Source organism: Callorhinus ursinus, unplaced genomic scaffold (assembly GCF_003265705.2).
Source record: "Callorhinus ursinus isolate GAN/ISIS: 27379988/994484 unplaced genomic scaffold, GSC_fseal_2.0 scaffold15, whole genome shotgun sequence".
NCBI lineage: Eukaryota > Metazoa > Chordata > Mammalia > Carnivora > Otariidae > Callorhinus > Callorhinus ursinus.
In genome coordinates, this window is record NW_027397077.1 from 42,112,884 (window position 1) to 42,133,269 (window position 20,386).

The window sequence follows — 20,386 nt, forward strand, 5'->3', positions numbered from 1 at the left end:
CCCTCCCTCCCTCCTCCCCTCCCTCCTTCCTTTCTCTCTCAGTCTCTCTCTTTCTTTTTCTCTTTATCTTAGGGCTTTTGACTTTGAGTCAGCAGCACAGGATAAAGATCCAGAACAGTGTCTTTGATATAAAACAGATCTGTCATTTACTAACTCTGTGACTTTGGGGGAGGGTAGCCTCAGTTTCCCTATTTGTAGAATGGGGTTGATAATATGCTTTTCTAAGAAACTAGTTGCAAATAGACATCTTTTGACACAATCTGGGAAATCTGAATGTGGCTTAAATATTAGATTATTTAAGGTTCCTTGTTATTTTTGTTAGGTGTGGTGCTAGCACAGTCAGTTACGTAAAAACAATGTGATCTGTTGGTGATAAGGAGTGAAGTGATTGCTAGTGATTGCTAGTGATATGACACCATGTCTGGGGTGTACTTTAAAGCATTCCAGCAATGGGGAAAATGTAGGCGGGGGAGAGAGGAATCACAATTGACTAATGTTGATAAGAGCGGAAGCTGGGTGATTTGTAGGTGGGAGTTCATTATACAACCCGTTCTACTTCTGTGTATGTTTGAAGTTTCCATCATAAAAGTCTTTAAGAATGAGGTCTGTCACTGGACCCACATTCCGCAGCATCAGAGAAGTCCTGTTCTTCAGTAGTGCCTGGACTGTGGCTTCCGTGTCTTTGTTTAAACCCAGTATGGAAGCATTTAGCAATCGGACACGGGACACCAGGAGACTCCCAGCTAGAAACACTGTTGTGGAACCTCCAGCTGTGAACTGTGAACCCGTCCCTGTGTTGTCTGACCCGCAAATACAGTCGTGTTCTCGAGGAGGGGCTCAACAATCTCTGTAAGTGGGGAGGTGTGAGTTAACCTCTATGACAGAAAGAAAGAATGGAAAGGAGAGGAGGGAAGGGAGAAAGGATGGGAAGAAGGGAGAAAAGGAAAGAAAAAAAGAAGAAATGGAGGCAGGGAAGAAGGGAGAAGGTTTTTTTTTAAGATTTTATTTGGGGCGCCTGGGTGGCTCAGTTGGTTAAGCGACTGCCTTCAGCTCAGATCATGATCCCAGGGTCCTGGGATTGAGCCCTGCATCGGGCTCCCTGCTCAGTGGGGTGTCTGCTTCTCCCACTCTCACTCCCCCTGCTTGTGTTCTCTCTCACTGTCTGTCAAATAAATAAATAAAAATTCTTTAAAAAAGTAAAATAAAGATTTTATTTATTTGAGAGAGAGAGTGAGCAAGAGCGAGAACACAAGGGGCAGAGGGAGAGGGAGAAGCAGGCTCCCCACTGAGCAGGGAGCCCCCAGGGCTCAATTCCAGGACCTCGAGATCATGACCTCAGCTGAAGGCAGATGCTCAACCAACTGAGCCACCCAGGAGGCCTGGGAGGAAGATTTTTTTTTTAAAAAGGAAGCTTTTGAGAGCATCCTGAGGTCCAAGACCAAGAGTTTGGAAATAGCTCATCTCTGCTGGAGGAGACAGTGCCTTTAGCCCAGGAATTCTCCTAAGAACTCTGGGAGGTGACTCCCCTCAAGTGCTGTCCAGACTGAGCTCAAGCCCAGATGTCACACAATACACCTGTCCTGTGGGCATGAGGGGCAGGCCCAGGACACTGAGTGATGAAGCCTGAGGTTGCACAGATGCAAGCTTGTGTGTCTGGAATGGCAGCCCAGTGCTCTGCCTGGAGGATGTACCTGCTCCTCAAGGCCTGACTCAGACGTCCCACCTCTCTACTCTGTGTTCCCATAATCTTTCCTCAGCTATCACACATTGGTGGCGTATGTCTTCCCTGCTAGGTGTCACGATAATAAAACAGCAAAAACTAACAGCTACCATTCACTGCAGGCTTGCCATATGCCAGCTATTCTGCCAAAAGCTTTACCTCCTGAGGCGGGTGCTGTTATTTCCATTTTATAGAGGTAGAAACTGAGGCTCAGAGAGATTGTGTCACTTGCCCAAGCTCACACAGCTAGAGGGTACTCAAACTTAACTCTGTCTTCCCCCTGAGTAAGCTGTTCTAAGTTGCATCTCTAATCAGCTTGCCTTTATATCCTCCTATGCCTTGCACATGGTCTGACTCCTTGGTAAATGCTTGAAGGAAAACTCACTTCATCCTTGGATTCCCCCTACAGCTGGGGGTCTGCCACCCTTTCCCAGCAACCTGCCTGCCTCACTCACTTCCCAGTTATGTGATAGAACAAGACTTCAACCTTGTTTGCTTCAAGCCACAAACATCTTTCTCCATCTCAGAAAGAAGTTTAGTCATAAAAAGTGCAGAGCCAAGAGCTGGGAGACCTCAACTTGAGTTTTGGCTCCAGTTGTCTGACTAATTTAGTCAAATTGCTTAACCTCTCTGAGCCTCATTTTCTTCAGAGGGCAAATGGAGAAGTCACCTACCCACAGGAGAAAGTGTCTGAGAGTGCTCAGTAAGTGTTTCTTTTTAGTTCTGCCGTAGGCTAAAGAATTCATCCAAGCCCCTCTGAAGTGGGCTGGGATCTCATAACATGGAGTGCCAGGAGATGGACAGGGAGCCCTGCTGAGATCCAGACAGAAGTGGAACCTAGGGGGAGCAGCCTAGCCTCCCCACAGGACCAAGTGAAATAACCCCTGGGGCAGAGGGCTGTGTCTGGGGTAAAGGGGCTGGTTCTGCTGCCTGAGCCTTCTCCTCAGGCAACACTTTAAGCCCTGACCATGGACTAGTATGAGTGAAGAGGAAGATTTGTTGACAAAACCCATCTTCAGATACCTATGGGGTACCTACTGATGGAAAGTCCAGGAATGAACCAGTTCTGACCCCCATTCTAGAAAAATAGTTGGCACATGGCTACCAGAATGAAGACTACATTTTCCAATGCTCTAATACCTATGTGTGGCCAATAGATTGTAAGTGAAAGTATCTACTCCAACTGGAATGTAGAGGTGATGGCAGGAGTCCAAGTAGCAATATTTGACCATGAGACAATACCAGGAAGGTTAGTTATAATGAAAGCAGATATGTAAATAGCATCAATATAAACCAGAAAATAATGAATCATATATTCAAAGTGCTGAAAGAAAATAACTATCAACTTAGAATTCAAAATCCATCTAAATATTTAAGAGCAAAGTCTTAATAAAGACATTGCAGAGTGAGTATATTTATCATTCCTAGATTTTTGCTGAAAAAACTTTCATGGTTTCCTAGATCAAGAAAAAAGAAATTGAACACAGAAGGAAGGAAAGAATCAAAGAAGGAATTGTTAGTAAAAAAATAAGTAAACATGGGTAAATCTAAGTAAGTGCTCTCTGAAATAAAACGTAACTTGAGATATATATAAACACAGGTAGAATTCAAATTTATAATAAACAATAATACACAACAGCCTGGAGACATTCGAGGTACTTGTATTATTCAGGAGGTGAGTAGAAGTATTAATTAACTTATAAATTAAATTTGATTTTTAGTAAATCAAGTTTGTCTGTTTAAATGTTAAAGATAATCCCTAAACTAATAAAATAGAATGTACAACTTCCATTAAAAGGAAAGAGGGAGGGACAAAGAAAATTCGATTAATCCAATAAGAAGCAGGAAATAGAAAAGAAAAGGTAGGGTAAATTGCACAAAACAAAATATAAGTGAGAATAAAAGTAAACCAACCATATCAGTAATCATAGTGAACATAAATGGACTAGCTTTGCCACTTGAACAAATTGGACTTTAAGAAATTCAATCTAGGCATTTCAATGCACTATAGCAGAGATGGATTTTTAAAAACTTTATTTTGATACAAATTATAGACTCACAGGAAACAGGAAAAGTAATACAGAATCCCACATGCCTTTCACCCAGGTTATCCCAATGGTGACATCTTACATAACTATAGTACAATAGCAAAACCAGGAAATTGACATTGGAACGATACCATTAACAAGACTACGCACCTTATTCTGCTTTCATAATTTTTAACATGCGTTCAGTTGTGTGCAGTTTCTATGCATTTTAGCTCATGTATAGATTCATGTAACTACCACCATAATCAAGATACAGAGCTTTACAGCATCACAAAAAAAAACTACCTTGTACTACTCCTTTATATTTGTGGACTTTTTAATAAATGATGCTAGGGCAATTGGGTCACCATTTGGAAAAACAAAATTAGATTCATATCTTCTACAATACAGAAGAATAACAAAAGTCACAGCTGAGATCTGCTTACCTATAGCAAAAGCCACTAGAATCCTAAACCGATAGGAATCCTTAGATGGTAATTTTTTAAAAATTGCCAAAGGCTGAGTATGGACTAGCATGAGAGTTAGAAATTCCTGGGGGCCATGGTCTTAAGGGGTACCCCATACTTTTGTGAGTTTTACCTCTGGAAATCTCACTAAATTCTTAGAGTGAAGGGCCAAGAGAGATCTCCTTCTGGTTCTGACAGGGGGAAACAAAGAGTAACCACTGTGAAATACACCCAGAGTATTCTGCATAACAAAGCCCTACTCTCCAGAGAAAAAGTCTTTCCCAAACCTTATCCCATCTAGGGGAAGGACATTTCTCCCACTCCAGATCCCACTAGCCGTTCTGTGTCACCTAAAGTGGAGGAAAAAAGCTAAGAAACATGCACAAGACTCACAACCCAGGGACACAGATGCACTGAAATACTGAGATTTAATCATAAGACTATTAGCCACTTCTCCTCTTCCACCGCTTACCACACCACAATAGGACTCCAGAATAATAACAGTAGATTATGGTTGAAAGAGCTGCAAGATGCAGATTCTCTCTGAGGAGGAGAATCTAGGGAAGCCCAAAGTCAATAGGGAAAATGAATACAAAGACGCTAGAATTTGAAGACTCTAGCAGCTCTAGCTACAGAAAACACTAAGCAAGCCCAACTCCTAGCCAGATTAACATAAGTTCTCACACCAGAGGCTTATTTACCTCAGTTCCTATTCACTGAAACACCATGCCTGGCTTTCAACAAAAAAATCAAAATGCATGCTAAAGGACGAGAAAAAAAAAACAGCTTAAAGAGACAAAGCAAGCATCAGGACTAGATGCAGATTTGACACAGGTGTTGAAAATATCAGACAGTATTTAAAATACCTGTGATTAATATTGTTAAGGGCTCTAATGGAAAATGTAGACAACATGTAAGAGCAGGTAGGTAAGGTAAGCAGAGAGATGGAAACTTTAAGAATGAATCAAAAGGAGGGGCGCCTGGGTGGCTCAGTAGTTAAGTGTCTGCCTTCTGCTCAGGTTCTGATTCCAGGGTCCTGGGATCAAGCCCCACATTGGGCTCCCCGCTCCGCGGGAAGCCTGCTTCTCCCTTTCCTGCTCCCCCTGCTTGTGTTCCCTCTCTTGCTGTGTCTCTCTCTGTCAAATAAATGGGTAAAATCTTAAAAAAAAGAGAGAGAGTATGGTATTGTTGAAAAAGAACAGCTACATAGAGCAATGGAACAGAATTGAGAGCCCAGAAATAGACCCGCATAAATATAGTCAACTGTTCTTTAACAACGGAACAAAGGCAATCCAACGGAGAAAGGATAGTCTTTTCAACAAATGGCACTGGAACAATAGTATGCCCACATGCAAAACACAAACATAGATACAGACCTTATACCTTTCACAATAACCCAGAACTAATCATAGACCTACATATAAAACATAGAGGTATAAAACATCTAGAAGAAAATATTGGGGGAAAATCAATATGAGCTTGGGTTTGGTGATGAGTTATTAGCTATAACACCAAAAGCATGATCTATGAAAGAAAAAATTAATTTATTAAAAGGGGCTCCTCAGTGGGTCAGTTGGTTAGGCGTCTGCCTTTGGTTAGGGTCGTGATCCCAGTGTCCTGGGATGGAGCCCTGTATCAGGCTCCCTACTCAGCGGGGAGCCTGCTTCTCCTTCACCCTCTCCCTCTCCCTCTGCCACTCCCTGTGCTTGTGCTCTCTTGCCCTCTCTCTGTCAAATAAATAAATAAATAAAATCTTAAAAAAAAAAAAAGTAAAACCTAGTGCTCTGTAAAAGACACTATTACTCCCACATACTGGGAGTAAATAATTGCAAATCACAGTTCTGGTAAAGGACTTGTATCAAAAAACATACAAATTTAAGACTTAAAACTCAACAATAAGAACACACCTCTCTGAAGATACAGAGATAGCAAATAAGCATATAAAAAAAGCTCATCATCATTGTCATTAGGAAATTGCAAATTGGAGCAACAATGAGATACCATAAAGCACCTATTAGAATGGCCAAAATCCAAAAAGCTAACACCACCAAATACTAGTGAGGATGTGGAGCAACAGAAGCTCTCATTTATTGTTGGTGGGAATGCAAAGTGGTTCAGGCACTTTGGAAGACATTTTGGCAATTTCCTATAAAGTTATATATAGCTCAGCATATGACTCAGCAATCACACTCCTAGGTATCTATGCAACTGATTTGAAAAGTCATGTCCACACAAAAACCTGCATGTGAATGTTTATAGCAGCTTTATTCACAATTGCTAAAAACTGGAAGCAACCAAGATGTCCTTTGGTAGGTGAAGCGATGAACAAACTATGGTACATCCACACAATGGAATATTATTCAGCAATATAAAGAAATGAGCGGGGGCGCCTGGGTGGCTCAATTGGTTAAGCGTCTGCCTTCAGCTCAGGTCATGATCCTGGGGTCGTGGGATCAAGCCTGGCATTGGGCTCCCTACTCGGCAGGGAGTCTACTTCTCTGCCTGCCACTCCCCCTGCTGTGCACTCTCTCTCTCTCTTTCTCTCTCTCAAATCATTCAATCAATAAATAAAATCTTAAAAAAAAAGAAAGAAATGAGCTATCGAGCCACAAAAAGACATAGGTGAATATTAGATGCGTGTTGTTAAGTAAAAAGAGCCAATCTGAAAGGGCTACACACTGTATAATTCCACCTAAATTGCATTCTGGAAAAGGCAAAACTGTAGAAACTGTAAAAAAGAGCAGTGCCTGCCAAGGAATCCAGGGGAAGGAAGAGGAGTAAATAGGTGGAGCACAGAGGATATTTTAGGATGATGAAATTATTCTATATGATAGTGAATACATGACACTGTTTCTCAAAACTCAGAGCTTTACGGCACAAAGGATGAATCTTAATATATTCAGATTTTATAAAACCATTTAGGAGGGTCAGGGGATTCAAGGATGGAATGCAGAATGTGACAAAGCAATCTAACCATATTATAAATGTATGCAACAACCTCACTGAATAGAGTCGGGGAGAAGGGTGCTGGCCTAAATCCTTTGGAAATAAGTGGAAGCTGCAAAACTAAAGGCAAAAGAAGATGTACAAAGTACTGTACTCGATCAAATCATTTCCCATGGAGATACAAGTTAACAGTTCTGATATTGCTGTACATATATACTGGAATTGAACACTTAGGTAAGTGAGTGGTTGATGATGGGAGCCAGGTTTCTCATTATTGGAGTAGGAGGTTACAGTTATTAAAGGAAGGAGGCTTAATAGAGATACAAATGGTTACATATAGACCTTTGTATAGGTATTTGGGTATAAGTAGGTTCTTGCTGCTCCTTCCTCTGTCAGCTGAGAGGGCCTACAAGCAATGACATCCCAGTAGCAACAAGTACATCCAGCACCCAGAAGTTGGTTTGTAATACCATTCTCCAGTCAAAGGAATCAGGACTCCTTAGAGAAATGGCTGACATTAGGATTGGGTGAGGAAATATACAGGATGAGTCTGAAGCACTTTGTAGTGCCAGAAAATAAAGAAATGCTCTCTCTCTCTCTCTCTCTCTCTCTCTCTCACACACACACACACACATACACACACACACAGTGGTGGTCAGGGTATGTCAAAAGGACACAAGAACCAACTGAAACTTTTCCCAATGGCCAAAGCTAAAATAATTTGGGCAGTAAAATAAAGAAGTACCAGATTATAACCAAAAGTATAAAATAAATATCCATAGGTCCATAATGATATAAATAAATGATTGAGTATATAAATAAATGGGAGAGAATAAACAAATATCTAGCGCAGAAGAATTTGAAATAATACGTATAGATACTCTACCCTCAAGAAGGTAGAGCATAACCCCCTGCAGTTGGTATCTGAGGCATCCCCTACAGTTTTGCTCTAAACCCTGTTTCTACTTGAGCTTTTTGGGTGAGTTTGTGAGCCAGTTAGAACTCATTTCTGGCTCAAGTAAAAATAGAATTAACTCCATGACTGATGTAATAGGATCTTGCAGGGTTAGAGTTAAGTCAGGAATGACTTGATTGGACCTCCAGGACATCTGAACCAGAAGTCTATTTTTTCTCCATATGTTGTCTTCATTCTCAAATAGCAACAGCTCTGGACTGTGAACTTCCAGGTTCACCTTCAGTGGGAAGAATCTAGTTCAAGATCCATAGGAAGAGTGAGTCTATTTCTCAGAAGCCCCAGTCACAGCCTCATTGTAATACAGTGGCTCTGGTTGGGTCACATGCCCATTCCTGAGTCAATTACTATAGCCAGAGGAATGGTTTAATGCATTCGTTTAAACCTAGGTAATGCGGCCCATTTCAGAGCTATGGGTACTGCTTCACCCATGGACTAAAGTGGAGAAGGGGATGTCTCCAAATAGAAGTCAGTGCCTCTGGCAAATGGATCAGGAATGCAAGCAATCCTGGTAAAGACACAACCTCATGCGTGACAGTGTGGGTGAACTGAAGTGTGTCAGTGTACCTTGTGAAATATATCTATAACAAGGCTAGTGCTTAATAAATGCTGCTTTCTCTTTTAAAAAAAATGAATGAGAAAGATCTCTATGAGCCACTATGGAATGATTTCCATATAGATAGTTAAGGGGAAAAAAGTAAAGTGAAAAAAGTATCTGTGGTCCTGTAAGAAAGAAGAGGTTATAGGAAAATACACTTGTGTCTGCTCATTTGTGCACAAGAAATCCAGGAAGGATGAACCAGAAATCAAAGAGATCAGTACTTACAGGAAGGAAAGGGGTGAAAAGGGGGGAGAAATGGGAATGGGGTGGTAGGAATGAGAAGGAAGCAACACTTCTCTTAGGGTACATTTTTGATTGTCTTTGACTCTTACAGCAATGGTGATGTTCACATCTCTCCCCAAATAAATATACAATTACAACCAACCAGGACAGGGGAGTCTGGGTGGCTCAGTCGGTTAAGCGTCTGCCTTGGGCTCAGTTCATGATCTGAGGGTCCTGGGATGAAGTCCCACATCGGGCTCCCTCCTCACTGGAGAGTCTGCTTGTCTCTCTCTCTCTCTCTCAAATAAATAAATAAATAATCTTAAAAACAAACAAACAAAAAACCAAAACCAACCAGGACATTAGGGGAACTCAAACTAGAAAATACACACTAACAAATGCATCTAAGTGTATTACAGATAAATACAAAGAACACTGAATGGGGCGGGGAAGATAGAGCCAACCTAAGTAACTCCGGAGTGTAGTATTTGAACTGGATTCTGTAAGGCTAAAGACAAAGAGAATTGCACACAAAAACCCCGTAGTTAGGGCGCCTGGGTGGCTCAGTCGTTAAGCGTCTGCCTCTGGCTCAGGTCATGATCCCAGGGTCCTGGGATCGAGCCCCGCATCGGGCTCCCTGCTCCGCGGGAAGACTGCTTCTCCCTCTCCCACTGCCCCTGCTTGTGTTCCCTCTCTCGCTGTGTCTCTCTCTGTCAAATAAATAAGTAAAATCTTAAAAAAAAACTGTAGTTAGTAAATTAATTTCTCACGGGAGTAAGGATTAGCAATTCTGAAAATACTGTATGTGTATATGTGGCATAATAAGAAATGATTCATAGCCACTTGGTCAGAAATTTTAGAGGCTCAGACTTGAATGTCTCAAATGATCTCCCCATAAATATTTATTAAGTATAATGTATAAAATTTTATAAATTATAAAAATTTAAGTGCAAATTTACATTACAAATTTATTAATCACAAAGAGAAGCAGAGCAACTTGACAGTGGAGAAAGCCAGCTTAAGTATATCACAGCTTAGCCAAGTGATCAGGGTTAACGTCACCAGTCATGACACTTAACGACATCATGAAGCCCCTGATAGGTGACACGCTGAAAAGAGCACACCACTTCTGTTGTGTTCCTGCCCCCAAAAGGTGTAACATCAATTTAAACATGAGAAAACCTTAGACAAACCCAAACTGAGGGACATTCCATAGATAACTGACCAATTCTCTTCTAAGGGTGAAGTTCACGAAAAACAAGGGAAGAAGGAAGAACACAGATTGGAGGACGCTCAAGAGAGATGACAAGTAAAGGTAACATGGGGACTTGAACTGGATTCTGGAACCGAAAAAGCACATCACTAGATAAATTAGTGAAAGCCACATAATGTTTGGTTAATAGCATTGTGCCAATATTAATTTCCTCATTTTGGTCACTGTAACATGATAATATAAGGTCTAACATTAAGGGAAGAAGTTGAGTGAAGGATATTTGGAAATTCCGTACTATTTTGCAACTTTCTGGTAATGTTCCCTCCTATTCTACCTTTTGGAAGAGTTTGAGAAGGACTGGTATTCTTTTTTAAGATTATTTATTTATTTGAGAGAATGAGAGTGAGTGGGGGAGGAGGGGCAGTGAGAGAAGCAGACTCCCCACTGAGCAGGGAGCTGGATGCAGGGCTTGATCCCAGGACCCCGAGATCATGACCTGAGCCAAAGGCAGCACTCAACCAAATGAGCCACCCAGGTGCCCGAGAAGGATTGGTATTAATTCTCCTTTGAATGGATGGTAGAATTCACCAGTGAAGTATGTGGTCCTGGACTTTTGTTCTGGGGAGGTATTTGATTACAGATTCAATCTCCTTACTAGTAATTGGTCTGCTCAGAGTTTCTATGTATTCATCATTCAGTCTTGGAAGATTGTATGTTTGTAGGAATTTATCCATTTCTTCCAGGTTGTCCAATTTGTTGGCATATAAATGTTCTGATAGTCTCTTAGGATCCTTTGTATTTCTATGGTTTCAGATATAATGTCTCCTCTTTCATTTCTGATTTTATTTATTTGAGTGTTCCCTCTTTTTTTCTTGGTTAGTCTAGCTAAAAGTTTGTCAATTTTGTTTAGCTTTTCAAAGAACCAGCTCTTGGTTTCATTGATCTTTTCTATTGTCTTTTTATTCTTTATTTCATTCATTTCTGTTCAGCTCCTTGTTTTTTTTCTTCTTTCTATGCAACTTTTTGGTAAGTCTAAAATTAATTCCTCCCCTCCCTATCTCTGATAATAACAGTTATTTCCCCCCCAATTTTCTTATATTCTTGTAAAATGCACATAACATAAAATTCACCATCTTAACCACTTTTAAGTGATAGTTCAGTGATATTAAATCCATTCATAATGTGAAACCATCACCACCATCTAACTCCATAACTCTTCATCCTGTAAAACTGCAACTCTGTCCCCGCTGAGCAACTCCTCACTCCCCCACTCACCCCAGCCTAAACAATCACCATTCTACTTTCTGTCTGAATTTGATGACTCCAGATACCTCGTGTTAAGTGAAATCATACAGTATTTGTCTCTCTGTGACTGGCTTCTTTCCTTTTTTTTTTTTTTAAGATTTTATTTATTTATTTGAGAGAGAGAGAAAGCGCTTCGGGGGAGGGGCAGAGAGGGAGAGAGAAGGAGAGGGAGAGAGAATCTCCAGCAGACTCCCTGCTGAGCACAGAGCTTGATGCAGGCTGATCTCACAACCCTGAGATCATGACCTGAGCTGAAACCAAGAGTCCGATGCTTAACAGACTGAACCACCAGGCACCACCTCCCCGCCCCCGCCCGCCCCGCCTTTTAAAATTTCTGTTGTTTTTATTTATTATTATTATTATTATTTTTTAGTAAGCTTTATGCCCAATGTGGGACTTGAACTCACGACCCTGGTGACTAGCTTCTTTCACTTAGCATAATGTCCTCAAGGTTCATCTATGTTGTAGCATGTGTCAGAATTTCCTTCTTTTTAAGGCTGAAGAATATTTCATTGCATATACAGAGTACATTTTACTTATCCATTCATCCAACAAGGGACGCTTGGGTTGCTTCCGTGTTTTAGCCATTGTGAGTAATATTGTTATGAACACAGTTGTACAAAGATCTCTTTGAGAACCTGCTTTCAATTCTTTGGGGTATATACCCAGAAGTGGAATTACTGGATCATATGTAGTTATATTCTTAATTTTCTGAGGAACTACCATACTGTTTTCCACAGCAGCTGCACCATTTTACGTTCCCACCCACAGTGCATAAGGGCCCTGATTTCTCTATAGCCTTGTTAACAACTGTCCTTTTCTTCCTTTTTTTGATGATAGCCATCTTAATGGGTGTTGCAGTTATCTTTTGATGTGTGCCAGGGATAGCCCTCTACGTGCCCATTGACCTTCTCCTAAAACCCTCTTTCCTTGGTTTCTGGGATATCACTATCTTCAGGTTTTCTTCCTCCCTTACCCCTACTCCTTCTGAGTCTCCCTCTCCTCTCCCCAACCTCTGAATGTTGGAGTTGCTCATTCATGGTCCCAGGCTCTCACCCCTCTCATCTCTGCCTCTCTAATGATCTCATTCACCGCCAAGATTTTATATATTAATTCATTAATTCTTCTTAATCAGCTTTATTGAGGAGTAATTTACACATAGTAACGCTGCTTTCCTTTTTTGTTTTTTTTTTTAAGATCTTATTTGTTTATTCTGAGAAAGAGAGAGCAAGCAGGGGGAGGGACAGAGGCAGAGGGAGAGGATCACAAGCAGACTCCGCGCCCAGCGTGGAACCTGACGCAGAGCTCCTTCTCATGACCCTGGGATCATGACCTGTGACAAAATCAGAAGTCGGACGCTTAACTGACTGAGCCACCCAGGCGCCCCGTAATCCGTCATTTTTAAGAGCACAGCTTGATAAAGTTTGACACACGTATGTAGTCATGTAATTACCACCACAATAAAGGTACAAAACATTTCCATCACTCCAAACTGTTCCCTTTCCACTCAATCTTCATTGCCCACCCCCAGATCCTGGCAGCCACTGATCTGTTTCTCTCCTTATGGTTTTGCTTTTTTTGTTTTGTTTTGTTTAAGATTTTATTTATTTGTCAGAGAGAGAGTACAAGCTGAGGAGAAGCAGGCTCCCCACTGAGCAGGGAGCCCGATGTGGGACTCGATCTCAGGACCCTGAGATCATGACGTGAGCTGAAGGCAGATGCTTAACCAACAGCCACACCAGTGTCCCATGGTTTGGCCTTTTCTGGACATTCACATAAGTGGGATCAAATAATATGTAGACTTTTGTGTCAGGCTCCTTTCACATAGCATAATATTCTTGAGATTTATCCATTTTGTTGCATATATCAGTAATTCATTCCTTTCAATTGCTAAATAAAATTCCATCATATGGATGTGCAGCAGTTGGTTTCTCCATTCATCAGTTGAAGGATATTTGAGTTGTTTCCTGTTTTTGGTAATTATGAAGAAAGTTGCTATGCAAATCCATGTACAAGTATTAGTATGGGCAGAGGTTTTCATTTCTTTTGGGTAAATACCTATGAGTGTAACCACTGGGTCATATGGTAAGTAAACTTTATAAGAAACTACCAAACTGTTTAGTAATTTCTGACTGGAAAACATTATATTTACTAACTTGTAAAATTTTTACAAAAATATTGTTAAACAGAAAAACAAATGTATTAAATTATGTATTTATTTCATTTCCTTCCTTTTTACTGAGGCAAACTTACATATATCAAAATACAGCTTGATTAATTTATACATATATAAATATATATATGTAATTATAACTCCCATCAAGATAGAGAATATTAACAGCATTCCAAGGAGGCCACCTTGTGCCCTTTCCCAATCAGTACCCCTCAGTGTAAGTACTATTCTGACTTCTATCACTTAGTTCTGCCTGGTTTTGAACTTCACACAAAAGGAATCACACAGTATGCACTCCTATGTCTGGCTTCTTTTATTCAGTATAATACCTCTGAGATTCATTCACATTATTTTGCATAGGAGTAGTTTGTTGGTTTTCATTGATATGTAGTATTCTATTTTATAAATATATTTATATCCATGGTATATATGTATGTATATATGTATATTCATTCTTTTGTTGGATACACATGCATTCATATATCTTGGATACATGTCTGAGAGTGATTGCTTATGTGAGTAAGTCAAGGTAGGTAGATACATGCTTAGCTTTTGTAAATATTGCCAAGCAGTCTTCCAATGTAGCGGCATCAATTAAACTTCCCACCAGCACCATATAAGAGTTCTATTTGTTGCATGTCTTCAGTAACACTTAATGTTATCCATCCCTGTACACTCCCATCACTTTAAATACCATCTCTGTGTGAAGATCTTCCCTTGATCTCTATCTCTGACCTAATGCTCTCCCCACCATGCAAATGGTGTATGCAGTTGTCAGTATGACATTTCCCCTTAGATATCTTGTGGGCATCTCCAAGATAACAGGTCAATACAAAGCTCTTAGGTCCTCCTTCCTTGCAAAGGGTTCCTTCCTCTGATTTCCTCATCCTCATAAGAAGCATCACAATCTTCTCAGCTGCTCCAGCTAAAAACCTGGATTTCTCCCTCTCCCTCACTTCCACATCCAATCCTTCAGCAAAGCTGCTGTATTCTATTTCTATACTATATCCAGAGTCTGTCCACTCCTTCCCATCTTCACCACCGCTCCCCTAATGCAAACCACCATCATTCTTGACTGCATGACTGCTCAGCAGCCAGAGGGAGCTTTCTAAAAAGTAAACCAATCACATCGTCTCCTTGCTTAATGCCTTCCTGTGACTCCCTAGTGCTCTGACATGAAATCTAACTTCTCACCCTGGCCTGAAACGCTGAGAATGATCTGGCCCCTCCCCATCTCTCTGACCTCTCTTCTTCCAGTAGGGGACTGACCACATTCCAGCCATCGCCTTTTCCTAAATACTTCAGGCTTGTTCCCACCTCAGGACCACTGCCCTTGCTGTTTCCTCTGTCTGATAAGCTCTTCCCTCAAATCTTTGCCCAGCTGTCTCCTTTTCATCTGTTCAAGTCTTAACCCAAACGTCTCTCCTCAAAAAGGCCTTCTCTGACCACCTTAGTTAAAGTTGCCCCTCTGTATGCCAGGCATTTTCTATTCCCTCACCCCCTTTTATGTTTCTGTATAGATCTTCTTGTTTTCCTTACGTAATCACTTACTTCCTTAATGCTCATATCCTCTACTGGAATATAAATCTCCAAAGGCCAGGGGCTGTGTTCCTGCTATCAAGAACTGCACTGTCCACTGTGGTAGCCACCAGCCATAGGTAGCTATTTAAATTTAAATAAAAGTAAATAGAACTAAGAATTCAGTTCCTCGGGTACACTAGTCATATTTCAAGTGCTCAATAGCCACCTGTGGCTAGTAGCTACCATATTGGATAGTGCAAAGAAAATTTGCAGCATTGAAGAACGTTCTGTTGGACAGCACTGCTCTAGAACCCAGCTAGGTAGTAAGTGTGCTATAAAGGTATTTTAATCTTCATCTTATGGGTGAGAAAAACATAGGCCAGAGAGATTGCGTTATTAACCCAAGGTCACACAGCCGGGAAGCAGCCTAGCAGGGATTTGAACCCAGGATTGTTTTGCTCCAAAGCACATGCTACTCCCTTTAAGATCCAGCAGCCTCCTGGCTATTTAGAGAGGCACAGGGCTCTCCTGTACTTACACATTCTCCAAGGCTGAGCTTGTACCTAACTGAAGAAGTGTGGGGAGCTTCGTGTAAGGATTGTTGCCCAAGGCACTGAGGGATCCAGGGTCAGTCCTGACTCCATCTCGGTTCCACCAGCTGTTCGACCCTTAGGAAGTCTCTGCCTCCCTGGGACTCAGCTGCATCTCTGTAAAATGAAGAAACCGACCCTGTGGTCTGAGGGGCAGAGATGGCAGGCAGGGGCCCTGGTGACTGGGTACACTCTTCAGATCCGGCCTGACTCTGAGGCAGGCCAGCCTGAGGAGTGGGTTGGGGGGTGGAAGTGCTTTGGTTGGCTTGACCTACAGTAGCAGCTCCTGCTTCTTGAACGCCTACAGATGAAAACGCTGAGGTTCAGAGGGATAAAGTAACTCGGCCCAGGCTACATAGCCCGGGAACCGGTAGAATTGGGATTCGAAGCTGAGACTCTCCGATCCCATGTGCATGCCACGCAATCACGGTCGGGACCCACAGGAATCACAGGGAGGCGGTTACCGCCGAAAGGTAGTGAGCTCCCCGTCTCTGGGGGGTGTGCAAGTCTGTGGCGGGCCACGCACGGAGCAGTGGCTGGTGCCCGGGCCGAGACCGCAGAGCCTCTCGCAGGCCCCCTTCCGCCTCCCGCGGCGGCCTCGGCCGAGGCGCGAGCGCGGCACCACCCGGGCGGGGCGGGGGTTGCTATTTCTGTCCGGTGGAGCGCAGCCCGCGCCGCGAGGCGGGGGAGGGGGCGCCCGCGCCGCCATATTCGCTCCCGCCGGCCAGCCCCGCGGCGCGCAGCCACCATGAGCACCGCCGCCTTCCACATCTCCAGCCTCCTGGAGAAGATGACGTCCAGCGACAAGGACTTCAGGTGCGCCCCGCTGCCGGCCCCCGCCTCTACGCCTCCCATTGAAACCCCGGCCTTCTTCGCCTCCCGCCGCGCCGGCCCATCCCCCACCAAAGTGCAGCCCCTGCCCCTCGGCCCGCGTTAAGCTCCACCCCTCCCGTGACCCCCGCCCCTGCCGCTCCAGCTCCCCTGCTCGCCGCGCCGCAGCCCTGCGCTCTCTACAGTCCCTGCTTGTCTCCCACCGTGCGCGCGTCGGCCCCTGCCGCCGTCCGCTCGTCCGAACCCAGCTCCTCCCCTCGGCATCCTTCCTCTGCCTTCTCTCTCCTCTGTGCCCAGCCCTCAGCTCTCCCCGCAGCCGATGCGCCCAGGCCTCCCATCTGAACCCGTGGTGAAGCCCTCGGCTCCTCCTTGGGGATCCCGGCGCCTGCCTCTTCTTCCCCGCATGGGAACCCAGCCCCTTCCCGGGCCCCCAACCCCGGGACCGACTTTTCCACAGCTACCCTCTGCATCCTCAGTTCCGCCCCCTTCGCCTCAGAGTCCGCCCCCCCCACCCCCGCCCCGGCCGCCTGCCTGCGCTTCAGGGGGGCACCTTCTCCCCTCCCCGCCATTCCCAGGTTTGCTCTGACACAGCCTGAAGGAGGGGGCTGGGCTGAGTGGCTTGGCAGGCACAGGTAGGCGGTGGTTGGGGTAGGGGCTTTTAGCTTTTGGGTGCCACTCCCCTTCTCTTTGTTCCCCTTTCGCCGAACATCACTGAGCCACACCGGAACAGAGCTGGAAAGAATGGAGGAAACGTCTCTTCCAATCCCGTCTTCCTCAGGGGGAAACTGAGGCCCCCGGGGTTGAAGGGATTGGCTCTGGTCACACAGCCGGTTCTGGACCCTGGGAACTGAAAGAAGGCCACAGAGACCAACATAGTCCACTTAGTGAACATTCTGTCACGTTATCCCCAGTTTACAGTTAGGGGAACGGAAGCTCAGGGTCACGAAGGGGACAGTTGAAGTCACAGAGCTATGAAGCGGAGGATATGGGGTCCAAATGCAGGTCAGTCTTAACACAGGGACTGAGATCTTAGCGAGGCCGTCTGATCCAGCCCTCTGACGGGTGAGGAGATTGAGGCCCCACCTCTCCTGGTCTGATTCCTGCCTCCTGACACCCACTCCTCAGCACCCCTCAAGAGCCTCTAGTAGAGCTTTAGAACCACAGTGCTGGGTTCAGATCCTGCCCCCAACCACTTAGTGGCTGTGTGACTGTGGACTTCTGAGCCTCAACTTCTGTTTCCATAAGATGGGATAATAATAGAATCCGCCTCAGAGAGTTGGTATGAGTTTTTGAAAAGAGTTAATACATGGGCAAGTGCTTAGATTAGTGGCTGGAACCAGATAGGTGCTTAATAAATTGACGCTTATGATTCCGTGCACATCAGAAATCTGCCATCCCCTCTCCCCACTCTTTACTTGCAATCCCTCCCCCCCGCCTTTCATTTCTTCCCTTCACCTGGCTAGCTCCTACTCATTTGTCACCTCTGTGGGATGCCTCCTGACACCCAGGCAGGGTTGGGCACCTCCCCTGGGCTCCCACAGCACCTGTCCCACCCTATGTTTCTACCGCATCACTTCTAGCCCCGAGATGCTCAGAACCCCTGCACCGGAACTGTGTGCTTCCTTTTTGCATCCCAGAGCCTGTTCTGGATACGCAGAAGGTGCTCAGTGAATGTTTTCTGGGTGCCAGGCTCCCTGCTGTGCTGTCCAGTGCAGTCCCATTCAGTCTACCCAGGCAGTCCAGAACAGTCCTTCCTGTTCTCCAGAGGTTCAGAGAGGTGAAGTGACTTGCCCATAGCCGGCTAGTGACCAAGGGGATTTGCACCCCCTGTCTCTTGGGCCCTGGGTCCAGTCTCCAGGAGAGGGGGTTGGCCCTGCCAACTAGAGCCTGAGAAGCCCTTTCAGCCTGCTCTGCCTGAGAACACTTAAAACCATCCCAAGCATATGAGAAAGGTGTCTATTTTTAAAGTCCAAATACCGGGAAGGCTGGGTCCGGTGACCAACTGTCCAGGTGCCCATGTGGCCGAGTGTTTCAGCTGAGTTGTCTCTCTGGAATGAAACTGAAACTGTGCCCTCTGGCTTCTGGAGGCAGGTGGTAACTGCAAGTGGGGGTCCCAGGCAGGGTCAAGGAAGCCCTTGATCCCTATTGTCCCCTTGTGGGCAGGAGGCTGCTCAGTTCTCACTCAGACTCCAGCAGCCAGATGGATAAACTGGGGGGTCTTGCAGGAATTCCTAAATCATTTTTCGAAAACACAGTAGTAATTGTTGAGGAGCCAGGAGACCTGACTGGTGTGCTGTCTCCTCCCAACGTGCTGTGTGACCTTGGGCAGATCGTGCAGCAGCCCCTCCGAGCCTGGTTTCCTCATCTGACTCATGCTAAAAGCTGGTTGTCCTGTTGAAATCTCCCAAAGATGTCATGAGGTGAGGCAAAGAAAATTCTCACTTCGTAGGTGGAAAACTGAGACTCAGGAGTCAGTTACCCAAGGTCACCTCGTTGATGAGTGGCAAGACCTATGTATTTACTTAAAGCCAAACTTCAGGGGCGCCTGCATGGCTTTGTCGGTTGAGCATCTGACTCTTGATTCCAGCTCAGGTCATGATCTCAGGGTTGTGGGATAGAGCCCTGTGCCAGGTTCTGTGCTTGGCTTGGAGTCCACTTGGGATTCTCTCTCCCTCTCCTTGTGCCCCTCCCTCACACATATACTCTCTCTAAAATAAACAAATCTAAAAAAAAAAGGCAAACTTCAGTGCTCAAACTCTTATCTACCAAACTATATGCTTTGCCATACATCCCCCACTGCCACCACCACGTACATATGCACAATACAGCTTTCTTTCTCTGAAAGCTGGTTATTTGCAGGAACTCGGGGGTGTCTGAAATGCTGAGGCATATCTCAGAAGAGTTGGTTTCTGAGTTTGGGTTCCCACACAGCTGCTTGGCTGTTAGGGGCTGGCTCTTTCCCTGCCTCCCCTCCTGCCCTCACCATACTTCCCAGGTCTTCTCTAGACCTGTTCTTTGCTGGGTCTGGAGTCCCAGGGATGAACTTGATGGACCCCCGTGAGTTCATATTCTAATGGGGAGACACACTGTTAACCAAGCTTGCAATGTAGTTTGAAGAGTGCTCTGATTAAGAATGCAGAGTGCTCTGAGAGAATCCTATCCAGGGGAACCAAGTGTGATTAGGGAGTGTGGGTTGGGGATAGGGCATGGGGGTCAGAGGATTCATTTCTGAGGCTAGGACATTTGAGCTGGATCCTTGACAATTGAATAGGAGTTCAACAGAGAAGAAAGAGGGGGCTAGGAGGCTCATCTTGGGCAAAGGAACACATTCCTTCAGTTGCCAGGCTGAGCTGGGTCTCTGTGAACTGCAGCAGAAACACAGCTTCGAGACCCTGCCTACCATCTCAGAATGTCCCCTCAGCTAGGCATACCTAGGAGTGTGCATGCCTACCCCAGGCCTTGGCCTGGCTCAGATGCAAAGCTCCTTCAGCTTCCCTTGGCTGCTTCTCCTGCAATGACCTGGCCCAGAGGTGTGCACAGTCAGCCCTGCCACTCCCTCCCGGCCTCCAGCCCAGCCTCCTTCCTTCTTTCAGCAGCTTGAGGCTAATCCCAGCTGTTAAAAATAAGCAGCAGTGACATTGACAAGTGCCCTCCTGGTAACAGGGTGCTGTGGGTCTCCCCATGACATCAAGCAGCAGGTCTGAGCCTGCAAAGATGAGGCTGGGACCCTGACAGGAGGCTTGGGAGGAGCGGTAGGGCTCTTGCTGGTAGAGCAAGCTCAAGCCTAAAACAAGGCT

General features: G+C 44.7%; 1 protein-coding gene across 3 annotated transcripts in view; it reads left to right on the top strand.

Moving 5' to 3' along the window:
* Positions 1-16,426: 16,426 nt before the first annotated feature.
* The window catches only part of CAND2 (cullin associated and neddylation dissociated 2 (putative)), a 33,166-nt gene continuing 29,206 nt past the window's right edge, over positions 16,427-20,386 (top strand). For 2 of the 3 annotated variants that reach the window (XM_073901668.1, XM_025885465.2), the window contains exon 1: positions 16,427-16,574. In XM_073901668.1, coding sequence (XP_073757769.1) covers positions 16,507-16,574 — 68 coding nt within the window. In that variant the 5' untranslated portion in view covers positions 16,427-16,506. Of the gene's footprint in view, positions 16,575-17,538; positions 17,592-20,386 lie in introns of those variants that run through there. The other variant, XM_073901670.1, reaches the window with a different exon arrangement.